We start from the raw sequence: 18,759 nt of genomic DNA, 5'->3' as shown, positions 1-18,759 counted from the left end.
GAGATCACAACCCACGAGGCCATGGGCCCGGCGGGCCTGGGACTCCCTGGGGACGAGTGTCTTCCTGCCCACTGGACAATCCAGAGAGCTCAAGGGTCGCTCCTGCCCGGTTTTCGGCCTGGCCTGCGTGGACACTCGGCGAGGGTAAGGGTCCACGTTCAGCAGGGTGCCGCGGTGGCCCACTTGGTGCCCGCCCCAGAGCGGTGCTCAGAGTTGGGGGCCCAAGGGATGAGTACGGGGCCCTCGCCCAGGGCCTTTTTTAGTTTATGTTTGATTTCCCCCAGATCCCCGCGGGGAGGCAGCCTGGAGCAGGGGAAGGAGTCAGAGGCTAGCTGAGGATCCTGGCTTGGCCAGCCCCTAACTGCCCAGCCTCCTGCAGGATCCCTCTCTTCTCTAGGGCTCAGCTTCCTCCTCCGTCAAATGGGGCTGTTGATCAGTGTCTGCCGGGACTGTTGCGGGGTCACCTGAGCTCACCTGACATTCTGGCAGGTCTAAGTTCTTCCTGACCAAATGCATGACCATCCTTGGGAGGCCCCCTTCCTCCAAGCTCAACTTACCTGGGTTCCGGTAGTGTCTGGGGTTCTGGCTGCTGGTTTTCTTACTGGGTAATGACGTCCCACCAAATCCTGACATCACTTCATAACCAGGTTTCCCCTTGAAGACCAGCTTCGTTCCCTGGGCCACTGTTCCACCCCTCTTGGCTGGCAAATTGGTCTCTAACGTAAACCCTAAATCCAAATCTGCACCAGAATCTACTACCCATTCAAGAAATGTCTTCTGCTCTGCAGTGGGTCTCTGTATGACGGTTGGTTTGGTTTTGATAGAAATCTCCACTGGCCCAAAGATCCTTGTTGGGATTTGGCTCCCTGGGCTGGAGCTGCGTGCTGGGCTCGGGGTCTGACTATCGCTGTCTCTCTTGGGATGTAGGTTGAGTCTGGGCTGGTGGTCCTTTTGTGGGTCTGGGTCTAGGCTGGGCCAGAGGTGTTGATCCAGCTTCTTGTGGAGCTAGAGGTGACTCTACCGGGCCCGGTCCTGGCTGGGGTACAGGTTCCTCTCTCAATTCCGGCTCCTGTTGAGTTCTAGAATCTTCTCCCGGCCCAGGTCTGTGCTGTGAGGCAGCTTCCTGTTTCCTGAAGGGCACCCTTTGGATGGGAGGTGACTGCTGTGGTACAGGCTCCTGTGGGGCAAGAAATTCCTGCTGCAAGGCAGATTTTTGCTGTGCTGGAGGTTCCTGCTGGGATTCAGCTTCGGGGGCTCCTGCTGCGTGAGGGCCTCTGCTGTGAAGTGGGCTCCTGCTGGGCATCGGGTCCCTGCTGATCCTTAGATGCCGCCTGGGCTGTGGGTGTTTTTCTAGTCCAGGCTCTGGCTCTGTGATAGGTGTCTGGTGTGGCTTTGATTCTCAGACGGGCCTAAATACTGACTTAGAACCTGGCTCCACTGTTGTTTTTTTCTCAAGGGAGGTATTGATCTCCCAGGCTTCATTCCTCTGGGCTCTCACAGACCTCCTTTGTCACAGATCCCTCTGGTTACTCATGATGACACCTCCATTTGGGTTCCACTCCCTCATCCTGGCATCCCTGCTCTTCCTAAGGCAGTTGGCACGTGGGCTGAGCACAGCTGCCTCCCCACTCCTGTGCCAAATGCAGGGCTTATGTGCCTCCTGCTGTGGGAGGAGGGATTGGGAGCCGAGGGAGGCTGAGAGCCCAGCACTCTCCTACCAGAGGAGGCCCCACTCACCACTCAGCTAAAATGTTTCTTCTCATAAGGCCAGCACCCCAGCTTAGTCCTCTGTTTCATCTGGATGACAGAAGCCAGATTCTGGAGGAGTGTTCCTTTTCTGTTCTCTCCTTCTGATGTTTGAGGAAAGGGTCAGAGAGGGAAGCAGGATCTACTCTTTTGTAATCGTTTCCTCTGTATTCATTCTCTCAAATGGTTTCCGCTTTAATTTCCTTCTATTATCGTTCTGATCATTTTACTCCCATGTTAAAAAAAAAAGAAAGACATCTTCTCATTTTTACAGCTTGAAGCTGTTTTGAGTGGCATGTGAAATCTTCCACACCATCTCTCTAGCCTTCAACTATGCCTCTGCACGTATGTCTTCTGTAGTAGATTGGAAATTTACAGAGTCAGATGACCATTAACGATGGTGATGATGATAATCATAAATACTGAAGGCATTTTATGTGCTAGGAAATGGTGCCAGGTTTGTTTTTTTTTTAACCTATATTATCTTTAGTAAGACAATGTCTGATTCATTACTTTAACTTCTTTCTTTGTCCCACCTAGCTCTTACCTCAGAAAGGTTTGTTGAATGAGTAAAAGAATACAAAGTTGGAAACTGGAGCGAGATTGAAGGTGGTGTTGGATAGAGGTATGTGTATAATCTGGATTGAGTTTGGAATGAACAGGGTAAAGTGGGTTGTCTGGATTGAATGTGAGTTTCCAGACCCCATTTGAAAATGATTTTAACCTACTACATTTAAATATATTTATTGACTTGTTTACTACTTGCTTGGTTATATTTAAGATCCAGTGGGACCAGCTAGGCAACCAGAAATTCCTGGTAAGTAAGTTTAAACCTGGTAAGGGGAGGCCCCAGGAAAAGACTGACAAGGAAAGAAGCCACTAGAGGGGGCAATAATCTTGGGGAACATGCTTTTTGGGATGATTTAGGGAGTGGGAACAGGGATGGGGAGCTTGAGGTGGGAGAATAGCATCTTCTAGGTGCGCTCACTGCCTTGTTGACAGAATGCTTTATCGGGACGGTGGGCTCTCAGAGCTCCTATAAGGGCAGAGCAAAGCTTGCCAGCTGACATCGTCTGAGAAATTGCTGGCAGGCTCTGGAGGGCTTGGTTGGCTTCTTGTGGTGTCTTTGGTGTCCTAGGGTGAAAAGAAAAGGGAGAGACTACTGTTAAAAACATTTTTATAATTTATTTTTTATGAGAGCTTTTAAAATGTTAAAAGTGAGACTCATCCCCTGGAAAAAATTAAAATGAAAAAGTATATCCAGTAAAAAGTTAAAGGATGCCCCGACCCCTGCCACTACTCCTCATTCTGTAGAGCTAACTGTTGTTACTAGTTTGCTACATAGTTTTCCATATGTTTTTGTATATAAACATAATAGTTCACTTTAAAAAACAAAATGAGCTTATCCTATACATATTGTTTTTGCTATGTTCCTTTAACAAATCTTTTATTATGGCACATCTATGGAAGTCCTTAAGACTTAAATGTGCAGTTCAATAAGTAGTTACAAAGAAATATTCATGAAACTACTACCCAGGCCTGGAACTAGAATACTACCAGCAACCCTCCTCCTCATCTGTTCACTGTCCTCCCTCTCCCCCTCACAGTGGTAATCCCCACTTTTGCAGTAAACATTATTTTTTTTTCTTTATGGCTTTACCACCTACCTATACATTCCCATATAATTTAGTTTAATTTTGCCTTATTTTAAACTTTATGTATATCAAATCATGCTATAACTATTCTCTCTTATTTTTTTCTCTTTTACTCAACATTATGTTGCTTTATTATTGTTCATTCTCACAGATATATAATATTCAAATATACTACTACTGATTTATTCACTGACAAATTTTCAGTTTGGGATAGTTATAAACAACGCTGCTATGAAACCCTTGTTCATTTCTTCCGCTGTACATAAGCAAGCATTCCTTTTGAGAATGGAATTGCTAAGAGTGGAGTTGCTTGGTCACAGAGCTTAAACTTTAGTAGATAACTACCAGCACTTTCTCAAAGTGATTTACCAATTTACACTCCCTTTAGCAGGAGATGATAGTTTCTCTGTTCTACTCTCTGACAATACATGGAATTATCAGACGTTAAAATTGTTGCCAATCCTCAGGATTGACATATATACACTAATATGTATCAAGTGGATAACTAATAAGAACCTGCTGTATAAAAAAATAAATAAAATAAAATTCAAAAATTCCAAAAAAAATTGTTGCCAATCTTATGATGTGGAGTGATCTGGTTTTTTAAAAATAAATTTATTTATTTATTTTTGGCTGCATTGCGTCTTCGTTGCAGTGCGCGGCCTTCTCATTGTGGTGGCTTCTCTTGTTGCGGAGCACGGGCTCTAGGCGCGTGGGCTTCAGTAGTTGTGGCACATGGGCTCAGTAGCCATGGCTCACGGGCTCTAGAGCGCAGGCTCAGTAGTTGTGGCACTCGGGCTTAGTTGCTCCGCAGCATGTGGGATCTTCCCGGACCAGGGCTCGAACCCATGTCCCCTGCGTTGGCAGGCAGATTCTTAATCACTGCGCCACCAGGGAAGTCCCTCTGTTTGGTTTTAATTCATATTTTCCCAGTTACTAGTAAGGTTGAGTGCCACGTCACATGTTTATTAGCTATTTGGATTTCTTGTCTCTGAAGGGCCTACTCAACTCTTTTGCCTATTTGTTGTGTTTCCTGCCTCCCTTTCATAGATCTATAGGAATTCCTTATCAGCCTGAATATTAATCCTTTATCGATATTAATATTTGCAGACATACCCCTACTCTTCTTCTTCTTGTCATTTTCTTCTTTTGATGACCAAAATTTCTTAATTTCAATAAAGTCAAATTTATTAATCTTTTCCTTTATGATTTATAAGTTTTGTTACTTGTTTAAGAAATCCTTTCCTGGGCTTCCCTGGTGGCGCAGTGGTTGAGAATCTGCCTGCTAATGCAGGGGACACGGGTTCGAGCCCTGGTCTGGGAAGATCCCACATACCGCGGAGCAACTGGGCCCCTGAGCCACAACTACTGAGCCTGCGCGTCTGGAGCCTGTGCTCCGCAACAAGAGCGGCCACAATAGTGAGAGGCCCGCGCACTGCGATGAAGAGTGGCCCCCGCTTGCCACAACTAGGGAAAGCCCTAGCACAGAAAACGAAGACCCAACATAGCAATCAATCAATCAATCAATCTTTAAAAAAAAAAAAAAAAAAAGAAATCCTTTCCTACCCCAAGGTCATGAATATAGTCTCCAATATTCCCTTGTAAGTTTGTCTTTCAAATTTAGACCTTTAATTCACTGAAATTTATTTTTGTGATGGGCTTGAAATAGGGGGTCTCTGCACCTTTTATTCACTTAATATATTGTGGACATCTTTCCAATCAACATATAATGACCTACCTAATTATTTTTGACAAGTGCAGAATTGCCAAATTTGCTCTTGATGAATTTTTTATTGAGGTATGATTGACATCTAACATTATATTAGTTTCAGGTGTACAACACCATGATTTGATATTTGTATACATTGTAAAATGATCACACTATAAGTCTGTTAATGATGAGCATTTAATATGTTCATTTGTCACTACAATACTGCTATAATTAATATTCTTGTACATATATCTTTGAATATCCATGCTAGTATTCTATACTAGAGATTTCTTGAAGTGAGATTACTGGTTAAAACATGCACATATTTAAGTTTTTGATAGGTACTACCAAATTGTATTTTACCTCCGTCAACAGTGATAAGGATCTAGATTCATCCCATTCTTGATAATATCATAACATCAATCAGTTTAACTCTTGCCAATATTCTTTTTATATGACATTTAATTATACCTAGACTAGGGAGGAATCACATTTTGTTTGACACCAACACCCGTGTCATCGTCAAGAGATCAATGACCAGGTCCCCAACAGCCCCATCTGCCTCCACTTTGATAAACAATGGCATTCTATCATTAAGGAATTTGGTTAAGCCTCTCTAGTATTAGGAGAATTGCGTTTTGCTTTTCTTTCTCTTCCTATTCCCCCACAAGTTGACACTGAGTAGAAAGGGCTGAGAAGTGTGCTTATCCTGGTCTTCATTTCATTTCTCTTGTCTCTTCTCAACCCCTGCTTCATCCCTAGTTGATTCCACAGAGTGGCTCTGGTTTAAGGAAGGTCATTCTTTTGGAACTTACTGGTTTTCTTCATCCTGCCCTTGAAATGATCACAGGGACACGGCTTCTTTGGCAGCCCAGGCACTGTCATGAGTTTTCTTTTAGGGGCTCTCAGGAACCAATCTGAAATAAGGGAGTTGCTGCTTAGAAGGGTTAATATGTTTGAGGCAGGGCTTTACTTGCCATCTTCCTTGCCTCTCGATTCGTTTTCATACTGCAGTGGGTGTGGGAAAGGGTCAACACAGAACAGTGGAGATATCCAGTTCTATGAGCACCAGGGTCTCTAAGTTGTTTGCCTGACCTGTATGGGCAAGGATTTGGTGGCAAGTTTGGAGGAGGCATCAGGGTATCATTCGGGAGACTGAAAAATGAGGAATAAGACCTAGGTGTCTGCTTTTTAGTGGTTGCTTTACCTCAAGCAAGCCGTTTTGCCTCTCTGATTTCAGTCTACCTGTGAGTAAAATAAGGTTGAGAATGGGGTCCAGGAAGGTCTTGGAAGGCAGCCGTGGGTTGTTGGGGAAAAAAGGGTAAGGGAGAGGAGGCAGAGATTCAGCCAGCTCCCCCTGGACCTTGGAGGAGTCCAGCTCTTACATGAAACTCAGGAAGAAAATAAGTGTCGGTGCTGCATGTGATGGTCTTGTGGAGAGGGAAGAGGGTGAGGTCAGCTCAGATAACATCTGCTCCAGTCCAGAGGGACTCAAGGGAGCAAGTTGGGATCTGATGGTGCACCCCTGTTGTCGATACTGGATTACTGACCTTTGCACTCACATTCTTGGCCTCCGTCCTGGAGCCACCTCCCAGGAGCCTGGCGTTGGTCCCTATGGCCTCTGGCAATCCCTGTAGGAAGGAAACTGGTCACTTCCAGTCACTGGAAAGGGAAGGGGCCAAGAGAATTGGTCCCCCCCCCCCCATCATTGTGCTACCGAGGTCAGCGCAGCTCCATTGATCTTCCTTTTTACTCAGGGATCTAGGGTGCTTCAAGAGAGGAGTATTTTAAATGGATAAGGAACTGAGGTTTAAAATCTGGCCTAGAGAAAAGCTTAGCTGGAGGTAGGTGGAGAAAGAATGGCTTCTGGATGGAAGAGAGGACCATAGGTAGGGGTTAATCAACACCTTACAACCTCCCCCCATTAAGATCCCTCCCTACACACATTACAATCCTCGTGACCTAAGGAATGAGAGCAAGGAGTAGATTATTCCATAAACCAGTCAGGAACTTCACCTGACCTCCACGTTTGGTTGTATTTGAATCCATAATCGCAGTTCAACTATAAGAGGATGGTATTTACCTTTGTTCATCTGGAACAAATCCATTCCTCTATTCAAGTCTGTCTTACCACCTGATGCTATCTTATTCCCATTTTGTGATACCTAAAATATTTTTATGACAATCAAGTATGATGTTTTATAGAGATTCTTGAGCTAGAACTGGGTCCAGATGATGCTTCCTCTGTACAGGGGTTGCTCATATTTCCTGCCAGAATTAATTACGGTTTCCCATGGTTCCCCGTCACATTTGAATACAGCTCTACCCTTGCACAGTTATAGTTTGTTGTTTGAAATGTGTTGTGGACTGAATTGTGTCCCCCTAAAATTCATTGAAGCCCTAACCCTTAATAACTCAGAATGACTGTATTTGAGGATAGGGCCTTTAAAGAGATGATTAAGTTAAAATGAGGCCCTGATGGTTGGGCTCTAATCCAATCTGACTGGAGTCCTTATAAGGAGAAGAGATTTGGGCACACAAAGAGACACCAGGCATGGACATGCGCAGAGGAGTGACCAGGTGAGGAAATAGCAAGGAGATGGCCATCTGTAAGCCAAGGAGAGAGGCCTCAGAAGAAACCAAAGTTGCTGACACATTGATCTTTGACTTCCAGCCAGCAGAATTGTGAGAAAATAAGTTGCTGTTGTTTAAGCCTCCCAGTCGGTGGTATTTTGTTATGGCGGTCCTAGCAAACTAAAAATTTTTCTGAACCAATGGCTCAGTAGTCATTCAGCTACAGGGCTCCTGACACATGGTAGACACGTGGTAAATGTTTGTTTGATAAGCGGATGGACAAGTTGTCTGGAGAGGGCCCTTAGAGCAGCATCCGGTTCAATCCCGCTCTCCTATTTCCCAGACTCTTTCTGCCCTTTCTGCCACACAGATGAAGGGTGTTGCATCATTTCACCAAGTGCTGGTTTCCAAGTGTTTTCATGTGCTGTTTTGAGTGGTGTTAAAGTAATTTCAACGGGCATAACCCCAGCTGTCTAAACTTTTCTACTATATCACTGTCACCTGACCTCTACTTCTGGTTCCAGAGAAAAGCCACAGAATATTAGAGCCAGAAGGAAACTTGGAGATTATTAGTGGAACCCCTTCATTGAGAAGTTTTTCTTTTTCGTTTTTAATGCAATATAACTATATTAGAGAAAATTTGTAAAGTAAAAATGAAGAAATCTTTACCCTTATCAGCTGTTGGAATTTTGGTGTGTTTCTTGCATATAATTTTTTAATGAAGTGATAACCAGTCCATTTACTGAACCCTTATTAGGTTCACATTATCCATAGTTTACTCTTCACAACAGTTGTACGCGCTAAGTGGTATTTTATTCATTTTAAGAAGATAAAACTGAGGCTGAAAAATGTTAAGCATCTTGTCCAGGGTTTCAAAGTAAGTGATGGAGCCAGGATTTAGATCACCATTCCCCTCAATTCAAGTCTGAGTGTCAAGGTCCAGGTGAGTCTAAACGTGTCGCCATGTTTGAGAATTATTGGTAGAGAGCACTGGCTCCACTGGGCAGTGGGTCCCCCTCCAGGGGACATTTGGCAATGTCTGGAGATATTTTTGGCTGTACTAACTGGGCGGGGGAGGGTGGTAGGGGAGAGGCTGCTCTTGGCTTCTAGCAGGTGGAGGCCATGCGGATGTTGTTAAACAGGTTACAAAGCACAGAGCAGCTCCCCCTCCTTACAACAAGGAGTTATCCAGCCCTAATGTCAGTGGGGCTGCTATGAAACGCGGGTGTCGAGTCTCCTAAGGGCAACATTTTGAACTCAGAAACCTGAGGATTGATTCTTTCACTTGGCAAATATTTACTGAGCACTGTGCGGGATAGCATGAGGGACGTGGAAACAATACACCAGATTGTGCCAGAGGGGAGGTTACAGTGTAGAAGGGCAGGGGTGGAGGTGGGAGAGGCACACCAACACCAACTTAAGGTAGAACATGAAAAGGGCAGAGAGTCGAGTTAGGCTTAAGCTTGTTCACAGGAGGGAGGGGTCACATATGGTCCTGGGACGAATCAAGGGAGGCTGTGGGAGGAGGTGGCTTGGGGTGGGTTTTGTGAGCAAAGTTGAGCTGGTGGGAAAGCACAAGAGCAGCTCGGGAGCAGCCCGAGGTCTAGTTGAGCGGAGCACAGAGCACTTAGTGCGAGGAGGGCTGGACTGGAAAGGCAGCTGTGGCTGGAGCTTGGAATCCAGGCTGAGGACTCTAGCCTTGGTGTCTGTCATAGTGGTGGAAAAGCCTTCCCTTCCAGAATGGTGGTCTAGACCCCAGGGCTGGGGGGCCCAGCAGCTTCCAGAGAGCTCTCTCTATAGGGAGGGAATGTTGGAAATTGGGGTGGAGTCAGGAGAACTCCTGATTTTAGGACAGAGTTGATGCTCAATATATAACAAAGCTATTTCACCTCAAAGTAGCCCTTGGGGAGATGTTCCCCTCGAGTGGAGACATAGGTCGGGATGAGGTCTCTTCTGCACAGCTGTTCTGCTAAGGGTGAGGCCACTTCAGCTGTAGTGAAAAGTGGAGCCGATTCGGAGCCCCTAACCCAGGGTCTGCTTCCCAAAGGTGAGTTGTTCAAACAGGGCTTGGTGTGGCTACAGTTTCAAACATGGGTACTACCTGGTGGTGTGATTTTTCTAGTTTATCACCATACCGTGAAATAGCATTAAAAATATTTGGGGCACGTCTGGTGCACTGTAAAGAATACAATCGAGGATGACTTATTGTCTGTGGTTGTACAGTTGCCTTCAACACCCTCCCACCACTGCCTCCAAGCCTGGCCCTGGGGACATTCATTACTCTCTAGAACAGGGATTGGGGGCAGGTGAGGCAGCAAATCTCTGTTGGGCCATTATTTTTTTCTCCCCCGCCAGCTACAGTTGCAGACACTTCCATGCACACGGACCTCTTTAACTTTCACAACACTCTTTGGATTTATGTACAGTTCTTTCCTTTTTGTAAATGAAGAAACGGGCACTGAGATAGGCTAACTTGCCCCTAATCCCTGTAACCTAAAGGGGCTACATTTTACTGCCTGTGTGGTCATGTTCTTTTCTGTTTTGCCATGTTTCTCCCCCCTCTTTATCTTTCATAGAAAAAAATTTTTTTTTTACCTGGATTTGAGCTGCTGTGGACCGTGGACACCAGCATTAGTGGCAGCAACAGAAGGAGGGAAGAGATTAGAACTTTCATTTCAACTGTTGGTGCTGCTGTGCGTTGCTTGAAGAGTGTGTGGAAGGTTCCCAGTGAGAGGGTCCCGAGTTCTTGGAGTGGCTCAGGCCGTGCGTGGTACGTGGCTTGGGGGTCTGCGCTTTACTCCCAGGCCAGTGTTCCCATTAGAGGGCGAGAACGGCCAAGTGACGTTGGTCTCATTAGGTTACTGGGCCATGTGATTTATGGGAATATGGAAGGTAAAACTGGCCAAAGAGAAGGAGTGAAGCATATTCTTAGGAACATGAGAGGGTGACTGATAACTTGGCAGCAGTTCTCAGCCCCTCCCCTCCTCCCTCCCGCCTCCCTACCCCCCAGTGTGCTATGATTTCTTCCCCAAGTCTTTTTCCTTGTTTGAATTTCCTTATACATGTGAGTGACATTTTCTAGCTTAGTATCTGTCAGGAAAGAGAGTGCTAAGGGCTGGCAAAGAGAGAATCACACAGCGTGTTTCCCCTCCGTCCTCCCCACTCCCGTCCTTGGATCAGCAATAGCAGTGTTGTTGTTTGGGAAGTTGCTGTGTCCCCACTGTTTACAATTTCCTCCAATTCTGTAGCCACATAAGGAGGGAAACAGAGAGGATCGAGGAGGAGAGGCTCTTCTCTCTTGCCCCGAATCCTGGCCTGGGGCACTGGGTCAAAGCAGGCCTCCTTGTTGTTGGTCAGGCAGGTGGCTGTAGCCTCGTGGCTCCCGCCTAAAGGAGAGGGAACTGGGTTGGTGGAAGACCCTCAAGGCTTCAGGTCCAAGAGGGTTTGAGAAACAGGAGCCACAGTGGGGAAGGTGTTTGCCCAGGCTGCTGGGGCTCTTGTTTCAGACCTTGTTTGGAAACAGCCCAAAGCGAAAGGAGGTGATACTACTTGGAGCAAACATCGAGAGTACACAACATCAGCACTTACTGAGTGTGACTCATTCCAGAGGCTTCAGGAAATGGGTTCAAAGATGGGGGGAGGCTGGACTTAAGTGCTGGGTGATATTTGTGGGGCTGAGGGGAAGGTTAACAAGGAAGTCCTCCCTGGCTCCTCCAGGCAGGAGTGAGTAAAGGTGGTGTGACTTTTGTTCCAGCCAAGAGGAGGGAAGAGGCCAGGTGTGGATTTTGCTCATTCTTACCCTCTCAATTTCAGATTATTTCTGCCTGTGGACATGTTGGAGAGTTGATTGTAGACTTTGCTACTACAAAGTTTATAAAGCGTCTGCAGGTGGCAGGCACCGTGCTAGGCAGTGGAGATTGTCCTCGAGTTGGAGGCTCGGTCTGCGCTTGGTCTGATGTAAACCACTGATGTGGCTTCTCCCTGGAAAAGAGTCAGACTCTTCTCTTGTTAATATTGACAACTAATTAGAGCTCATCTTGAGAACTTTAGTTGTGTCAGCACAGTCTTTGTGACTTACAAAGTTTGCCTTCCAGAAAGGAGGTAAAGGGAAAGTGGGAGAAATAACCATTTTCCCACTGTTATTTGGTTTCCCCACTCCACAGTATACGTAGTAGACATTCACAAATGCTTGTTGATTGATTCCATGCTTCCTGTTGCTCTAAGAAGAGTCATTTATTCATACACACATCCAGTGAGCATTTGAGTCCGTAATGTCTGCCCGGTATTTGCAGGTAGTGGCTCCTGAGAAGAAGGAGGTGTGACGCTGTCTCTGAGGGGCTCTCACTACACACATAGACCCGTGGAGAGTCAGTCCAGGTGCTCCATTTTATGGAAGCGGAAATGAAAGCTCAGGGAAGTTACGTGATTTGTTCAAGATCACAGCCAGTTAGCCTCAAAGCCAGGGAAGAAAAACTCAGGTTTCCTGACTTGCTGGAATGTCTGTTCGCCTGGCTGCCGCAGGTGCCAGTGTGGTAAGCTCTAACAGGAGAGAGAGGACGTCAGGATGAAGTGGGAGCCCACCAACATCTTGGATTATCCAGAGGGAAATGTCTGGTTGAACCCTGACTGCAAAAATCGGGGACACTTGCGTTCTCTTTCTTTTTCACTTTGAGCTTGAAATGAGGAAAACGGGAGCCCAGAAAACCCAGAGTGGACAATCTTCACAGGGGGTTGACGAGATGGGCCCCCAAGTCTGTGTTCACCTCTATCAAAGTGTTTCTCACGTAACCGCAATGCTCTGGCTTTGGACTGGGTTCCCTCCGTACCTGGCCTTCAGTGAGGGCAGGGACCAGGTCTGATTCATCCTTGTGTCTCCAGCGCATAGTGCATCGCAGGCTCTAATAGATATTTCTCAAAAATAAAACAACAAAAAGTGTACACCTACACAGCCATGGGATGACTGGGTAGCAGCACAAGTCGAGAACCCATCTCCTCACATGAGCTGATGTGGAATTTGGCTTTCTAAATACAGGTGAAGTGCTCAGAATGGGGATGTGGGTCGTCCTGTGGCTCTGCTGCTGTGCTTGGGACACGCCCAGGATTCGGAGTTTCTGCTCTGGTTGACCCACTTCACTTGCCCTTCAGAAGGTGGCAGGAGAGTACAGGGAACTTCCGAATATGTCCTTTTCGAAATGGCTGAGGGAAGATGGAAGGGCGTATGGTGGTTGTTCACAAGAATGTGAAGGTCTGTTGTGTGAAAACGTATGAGGCTTATTTCTGTGCCTACACAGAGTAGCCGCAGGCTTGGCGAGTCTGCATCAGACACATTTTTGCTCAGGATGAGAGAGAACTGTCAGAGCAAAGTAAGTTTCCTTGGAAAATTACAAGTTTACTGATGGAGTTCAGGTGGGGGCTGGATGTCTGAAAATAACTGTCACAGTGATTTTTTTTCCTTGAAGTTTCCAAGGGTAGAGCTTGGCCTGGAACCCAGGATTCCCACTCATACCACATTTTATTAGGTATTTAAAATCTGCCATTTGAAATGTGACATTACTCTATGATGTAGGCCCAGGTCTATCTGACAGTTACTTCCAGTCATTGTGGGTGGTTGTGATTCTCTTCTCTAATCTGTGACTTAGACGTCACCCCCTCTGCCAACCCTCCCGCCTCCTTTCCAGGAGAGAACGGTAAGATCAAGTGCATTTACTCATCATGACCACAAGGTGGCAGCGCTGCCCCATCCGTGTTTCTGAAAACTCTACTGGGATATGGGCAAGTCTGAGAGCTCTGGTTAGGATTAGGAAAAGGGCGCAAGTGAAGTGACTAGGTAAATTTTTTTTTTTTTTCCCCTGCTAAGTGACAGAGTTGAGGTGAGTCTGAAACCATTGCATTGTAGAAGTGGCAGACACTTTAGGGAAGTGACCCAAACTTTAATGTGCTTACAGATCACCTGAGTATCTTGTTCAATACAAATCTGATTTTTCTGGTGGAGCCTGAGATTCTGCGTTTCTAATAAGCTTTTGGATGATGCCGTTCCTGCTGGTTATTGGTCCCCACTTTGAATAGCATAAGCCTTAGAGGTCACTTAGATTAATTCTTCCTTCCCCCGATTTATGGATGAAGAGAGGCAGAAGTCCAGAGAGAGAAGGTGCCTTGCCTGACGTAGACACGACTTCAGCACTTAGCTTTCTACATCTCAGCCCAAGCTTCTCACTCAATCCAGTTCTTGCTCTACTATATCATGTGGCCCCCCGTTACCGTTGTGGTGGCATCTCTGTAGCTTGGGAACCAGAACTCCCATTTTCACCACCATCCCCTTTGGTCTTTGCTCGAGGTGTCACTTTGGTTACTCCTGTTTATGGAAATAATCAATAACCAATCTATAATAAGAATAGAAAAGAGTTTTATTTGTGCCAAAGTGAGGATTGTAGCCTGGGAGACAGTGTCTGGATAGCTCTGAGGAGCTGCTGTGGAGAATCATGGTTTTTAGCACAGCTTTTTTTTTTTTTTTTTCCCTATCAATAATTACTTTATTTTTTTCTTTCTTCTTAAAAATTTTATTTCATATTGGGGTATAGTTGATTAACAATGTTGTGTTAGTTTCAGGTGTACAGCAAAGTGATTCAGTTATACATATAGATGTATCCATTCTTTTTCAAATTCTTTTCCCGTTTAGGTTGTTACATAATATTATTGAGCAGCGTTCCCTTCAGCACAGTTTTATATCTTGTCAGAAGAAAGACCATCAAACATGTTAGGGGTTCATTCCTTCAAGGTTCCAAATAAAAACAGATGAACAGGGCTTCCCTGGTGGCGCAGTGGTTGAGAATCTGCCTGCCGATGCAGGGGACACGGGTTCGAGCCCTGGTCTGGGAAGATCCCACATGCCGCGGAGCAACTAGGCCTGTGAGCCACAACTACTGAGCCTGCGCGTCTGGAGCCTGTGCTCCGCAACAAGAGAGGCCCGCGCACCGCGATGAAGAGTGGCCCCCGCTTGCCGTAACTGGAAAAAGCCCTTGCACAGAAATGAGGACCCAACACAGCCAAAAATAAATAAATAAATAACTAAATAAAATAAAAATAAAGGAATTCCTTTAAAAAAAACAAAAAAAAAACCCAAAAAAAAACAGATGAACAGTTACACAGTGAGTCAGTATGGCTTTGGCGCCTGCAAAGGGGGTCTTACTATCAAAGGAGTACTGGCACTGGCATCCCAGGAAGGCAAACATTTAATCTGTTTTTTAAGTGCACTGTCTTCTTCCTTCCTTCCCCCTTTTTTCCTTTTTTTTTTTCCTCTCTCTTTTTAAAATTTCTATTTTATTTATTTATTTTTGCCCATGCCATGCGGAATGTGGGATCTTAGCTCCCCGACCAGAGATTGACCAGGGATCAAACCCAAGCGCCTTGCAGTGGAAGTGTTCAGTCTTAACTGGATTGCCAGGGAAGTCTCCTTCTCTTTCTCTTTCCGTCTCTCTCTCTTTCTTTTCTTCTTTCTTTCCTTCCCTTCCTTTCTTCCTTTCTTTCTTTCATTCTTTCTTTTTCTTTCTTTCTCTCTGTCTTACTGAGGTGTAGTTAATTTATAATATTAAATTAGATTCAGGTGTACAACTTAGTGATTCGATATTTTTATAGATTATAGTCTATTTATAGTTATGAAATATTGGCTATATTCCGTGTGCTGTGCCATGTAATTCTGTAGCTTATATATTTCATACATAGTAGTTTGTAACTCTAAATCTCCTAATCCTATCTTTCTCCTCCTCTTTCCTTCTTCCCACTGGTAACCACTAGTTTGTTCTTATATCTGGGAGTCTGTTTCTTTCTTGTTATACTCATTGGTTTGTTTTATTTTTTTAGATTCCACATATAAGTGATAACATATAGTATTTGTCTTTCTCTGTCTGACTTATTTCACTAAAAGCATAATTCCCTCCACGTCCATCCATGTTGCTGCAAATGGCAAAATTTCATTCTTTTGTATGTCTGAGTAATATTTCATTGTATATATAAACCACATCTTCTTTATTTATTCAGCTGTTGATGGAAACTTAGGGTGCTTCCTTATCTTGGCTATCATAAATAATGCTGCTATGAACATTGGGGTGCCTCTATCTTTTTGAATTAGTGTTTTCATTTTCTTCGGATCTATAGCCAGGAGTGGAATTGCTGGATCAGATGGTAGTTCTATTTTTAGTTTTTTTGGGAAAACTCCATACTGTTTTCCATAGGCTGCACCAATTTACATGTCCACCAACAGTATACAAGGGTTGTCTTTTCTCTATATCCTCACCAACATTTATTTGTGGTCTTTTTGAGGATAGCCATTCTGACAGGTGTGAAGTGATATCTCGTGGTTTTGATTTACATTTCTCTGATGATTAGTGATGTACATGTCTTCTTTGGAAAAATGTCTATTCAGGTCTTCTGCTGATTTCTTTTTTTTTTTAAGAGTATTAGTCATTTTATTTTTGTTTATTTATGGCTGTGTTGGGTCTTCGTTTCTGTGCGAGGGCTTTCTGTAGTTGTGGCAAGTGGGGGCCACTCTTCATCATGGTGCACGGGCCTCTCACTATCGCGGCCTCTCTTGTTGCGGAGCACAAGCTCCAGACGCGCAGGCTCAGTAGTTGTGGCTCACAGGCCCAGTTGCTCCGCAGCATGTGGGATCTTCCCAGACCAGGGCTTGAACCTGTGTCCCCTGCATTGGCAGGCAGATTCTCAACCACTGCGCCACCAGGGAAGCCCTTCTGCTGATTTTTTGATTGGGTTGTTTGTTTTTTTCATGTTGAGTTGTATGAGCTGTTTATATATGTTGGATATTAATCCCTTATCAGTCATATAATTTGTAAATATTTTCTTCCATGCAGTATGTTGTCTTTTCCTTTTTTGTTGATGGTTTCCTTTGCTGTGCAAAAGCTTTTAAGTTTAGTTAGGTTGCATTTGTTTTTTTCTTTTTTCTTTTGTTTCCTTTGCCTTAGAAGACAAATCCAAAAAAAATATTGCTATGATTTAAGTTAAAGAGTGTTCTGCCTCCATTTTCTTCTAGGAGTGTTTTGGTTTCCAGTCTTACATTTAGGTCTGTAACTCATTTTGAGTTTATTTTTGTATATGGTGTGAGAGAATGTTCCAATTTCATTGTTTCACATGTAGCTGTCCAGTTTTCCTCGCACCACTTATTGAAGAGGCTGTCTTTTCTCCATTGTATATTCTTGCTTCCTTTGTCATAGATCAATTGACCATAAGTGTGTTCGTTGGTTTATTTCTACGCTCTCTATTCTGTTCCATTGATCTATGTGTCTGTTTTTGTGCCATACCACACTGTTCTGATTACTTTGTAGTATACTTTGTAGTATAGTCCAAAGTTAAGGACTGTGATAGCTCCAGGTCTGTTCTTTCTGAAGATTGTTTTGGCTACTTGGGGTCTTTTGTGTTTTTATGCACATTTTAAAATTATTTGTTCCAGTTCTGTGAAAAATGTTCTTAGTATTTTGACAGGGATTGCACTGAATCTGAAGATTGCCTTGGGTGGTATGGTCATTTTGACAATATTAATTCTTCCAGTCTATGAACACGGTATGTCTTTCCATCTGTTTGTGTACTCTTCAGTTTCTTTCATCAGTGTCTTACAGTTTTCTGAGTACGTCTTTTACCTCCTTAGGTAGATTTATTCCTAGGTATTTTATTCCTTTTGATGAGACTGTAAATTGGATGGTTTCCCTAATTTCTCTTTCTGATAGCTCATTGTTAGTATATAAAATGCAACAGATTTCTGTATATTAATTTTGTATCCTGAAACTTTACCGAGTTGATTGATGAGCTCTGGTAGTTTTTCGGTGGTGTCTTAAGTTAAAGTGAAATATAAGAAAAGAAAAGAAAAGAAAAGAAAAGAAAGCTTCCAGCTAATTACTGAGATGCCAGAGTTGAGAACCACTTTCAGAGCAATGTTCCTGAAAATGCTATTTTGTCATTTATCTGACCTTTTCAAAGTTTTCCAGTGACTCCTGTCTTCTGTAGGATGAAGTTTAAATTCCTAGGTTGCCACTGAAAGCCCCCATAGCATGTTCCCCATCTGCTTCTTTGGTCTATGCAGTAAGACCCGAACCCACATTTTACATTCCCATGTCTGCATTTATTCTAATTCTTTTCCTTCTTCCTATAATACCCTTCCATTCCTGCTTAGCCTCCTGAATTATTTTTCATCCTAAGGCCCATTTCAGATCCTGTCCCTTCATTGAAGTCTTTTATGGGTATTTCTGTTAGAAGCAGTCATCTTTCCTCTCCTTGAATTCTGGTAGGTAGGACTGTGTGGAGTGAAAATATGAGCTTTAGATTTAGAAATGTGTGAGTCTGAATCCTAGTTCTACCTTTTACCAGTTCTTGGATAAGGGCCAAGTTTTTGTTTTTTGTTTTTAAATATTTATTTATTTGGCTGCTCCGGGTCTTAGTTGAGGCACACGGGATCTTTGTTGCACCACACGGGATATTTAGTTGCAGCATGTGGGATCTAGTTCCCTGACCAGGGATCGAACGCGGGGCCCCTGCATTGGGAGCATGGACTCTTAGCCACTGGACCACCAGGGAAGTCCGGGGACAAGTTAACTGATCTTCTTGGAGTTTTGGTTTCTCATTGCCAAATGGGGATAATATTAGTACCTACTTTAAAGGGTCGTTGTGAGCCTTAGATGAGGTATAAACATAAAGGTCCCAGCACACAGGAGGCGCCTTCCTCCTCTTGTTCGTAGCTCAGTTGTCCTCACAGAGGTGGTGTGTGGTGACAGGCTCTTGTCAAAATTTCCTCCAGAGCCTGTAAAAGATATTTGTGTCTGGTCAGCACTAAGATGACAGACACACTTGAACTGAATTGAGTGCGTGAGTCTTCAAGCAATTCAACTGAGATATTTTCCCCCTGGAAGCCAACTCAGAAATAAGTGACCTATGGATAGAGGAATGTAACCCAACGGGGTGGGGGCAGGTAGAGAATGGGTTAGAAACATTGGGAGAAAGCTCTGATGCCTCCCACACCCACCTTTGCTCTCAGCAGGACAGCACTGAGGAAGTAGACTCCTTAGTAAGACT

The 18,759-nt window shown here is 44.3% G+C and overlaps 1 protein-coding gene across 1 annotated transcript; it reads right to left on the bottom strand.

Moving 5' to 3' along the window:
• Nucleotides 1-2,502: 2,502 nt before the first annotated feature.
• Nucleotides 2,503-10,579, bottom strand: CXCL17 (C-X-C motif chemokine ligand 17). The gene is made up of 4 exons (XM_036834491.1): nucleotides 10,282-10,579; nucleotides 6,663-6,743; nucleotides 5,928-6,029; nucleotides 2,503-2,880 (listed from the first exon to the last, which is right to left on the bottom strand). Exons 1-4 carry the CDS (start codon nucleotides 10,358-10,360, stop codon nucleotides 2,783-2,785), a joined length of 360 nt encoding a protein of 119 aa, XP_036690386.1. The 5' UTR covers nucleotides 10,361-10,579; the 3' UTR covers nucleotides 2,503-2,782.
• Nucleotides 10,580-18,759: the final 8,180 nt, after the last annotated feature.

The sequence above is a fragment of the Balaenoptera musculus genome, chromosome 19 (genome assembly GCF_009873245.2).
Source record: "Balaenoptera musculus isolate JJ_BM4_2016_0621 chromosome 19, mBalMus1.pri.v3, whole genome shotgun sequence".
NCBI classification, from domain to species: Eukaryota; Metazoa; Chordata; class Mammalia; order Artiodactyla; family Balaenopteridae; genus Balaenoptera; species Balaenoptera musculus.
The sequence above is the reverse complement of the archived record's forward strand: the minus strand, read 5'-3'. Positions and strand labels throughout refer to the sequence as shown.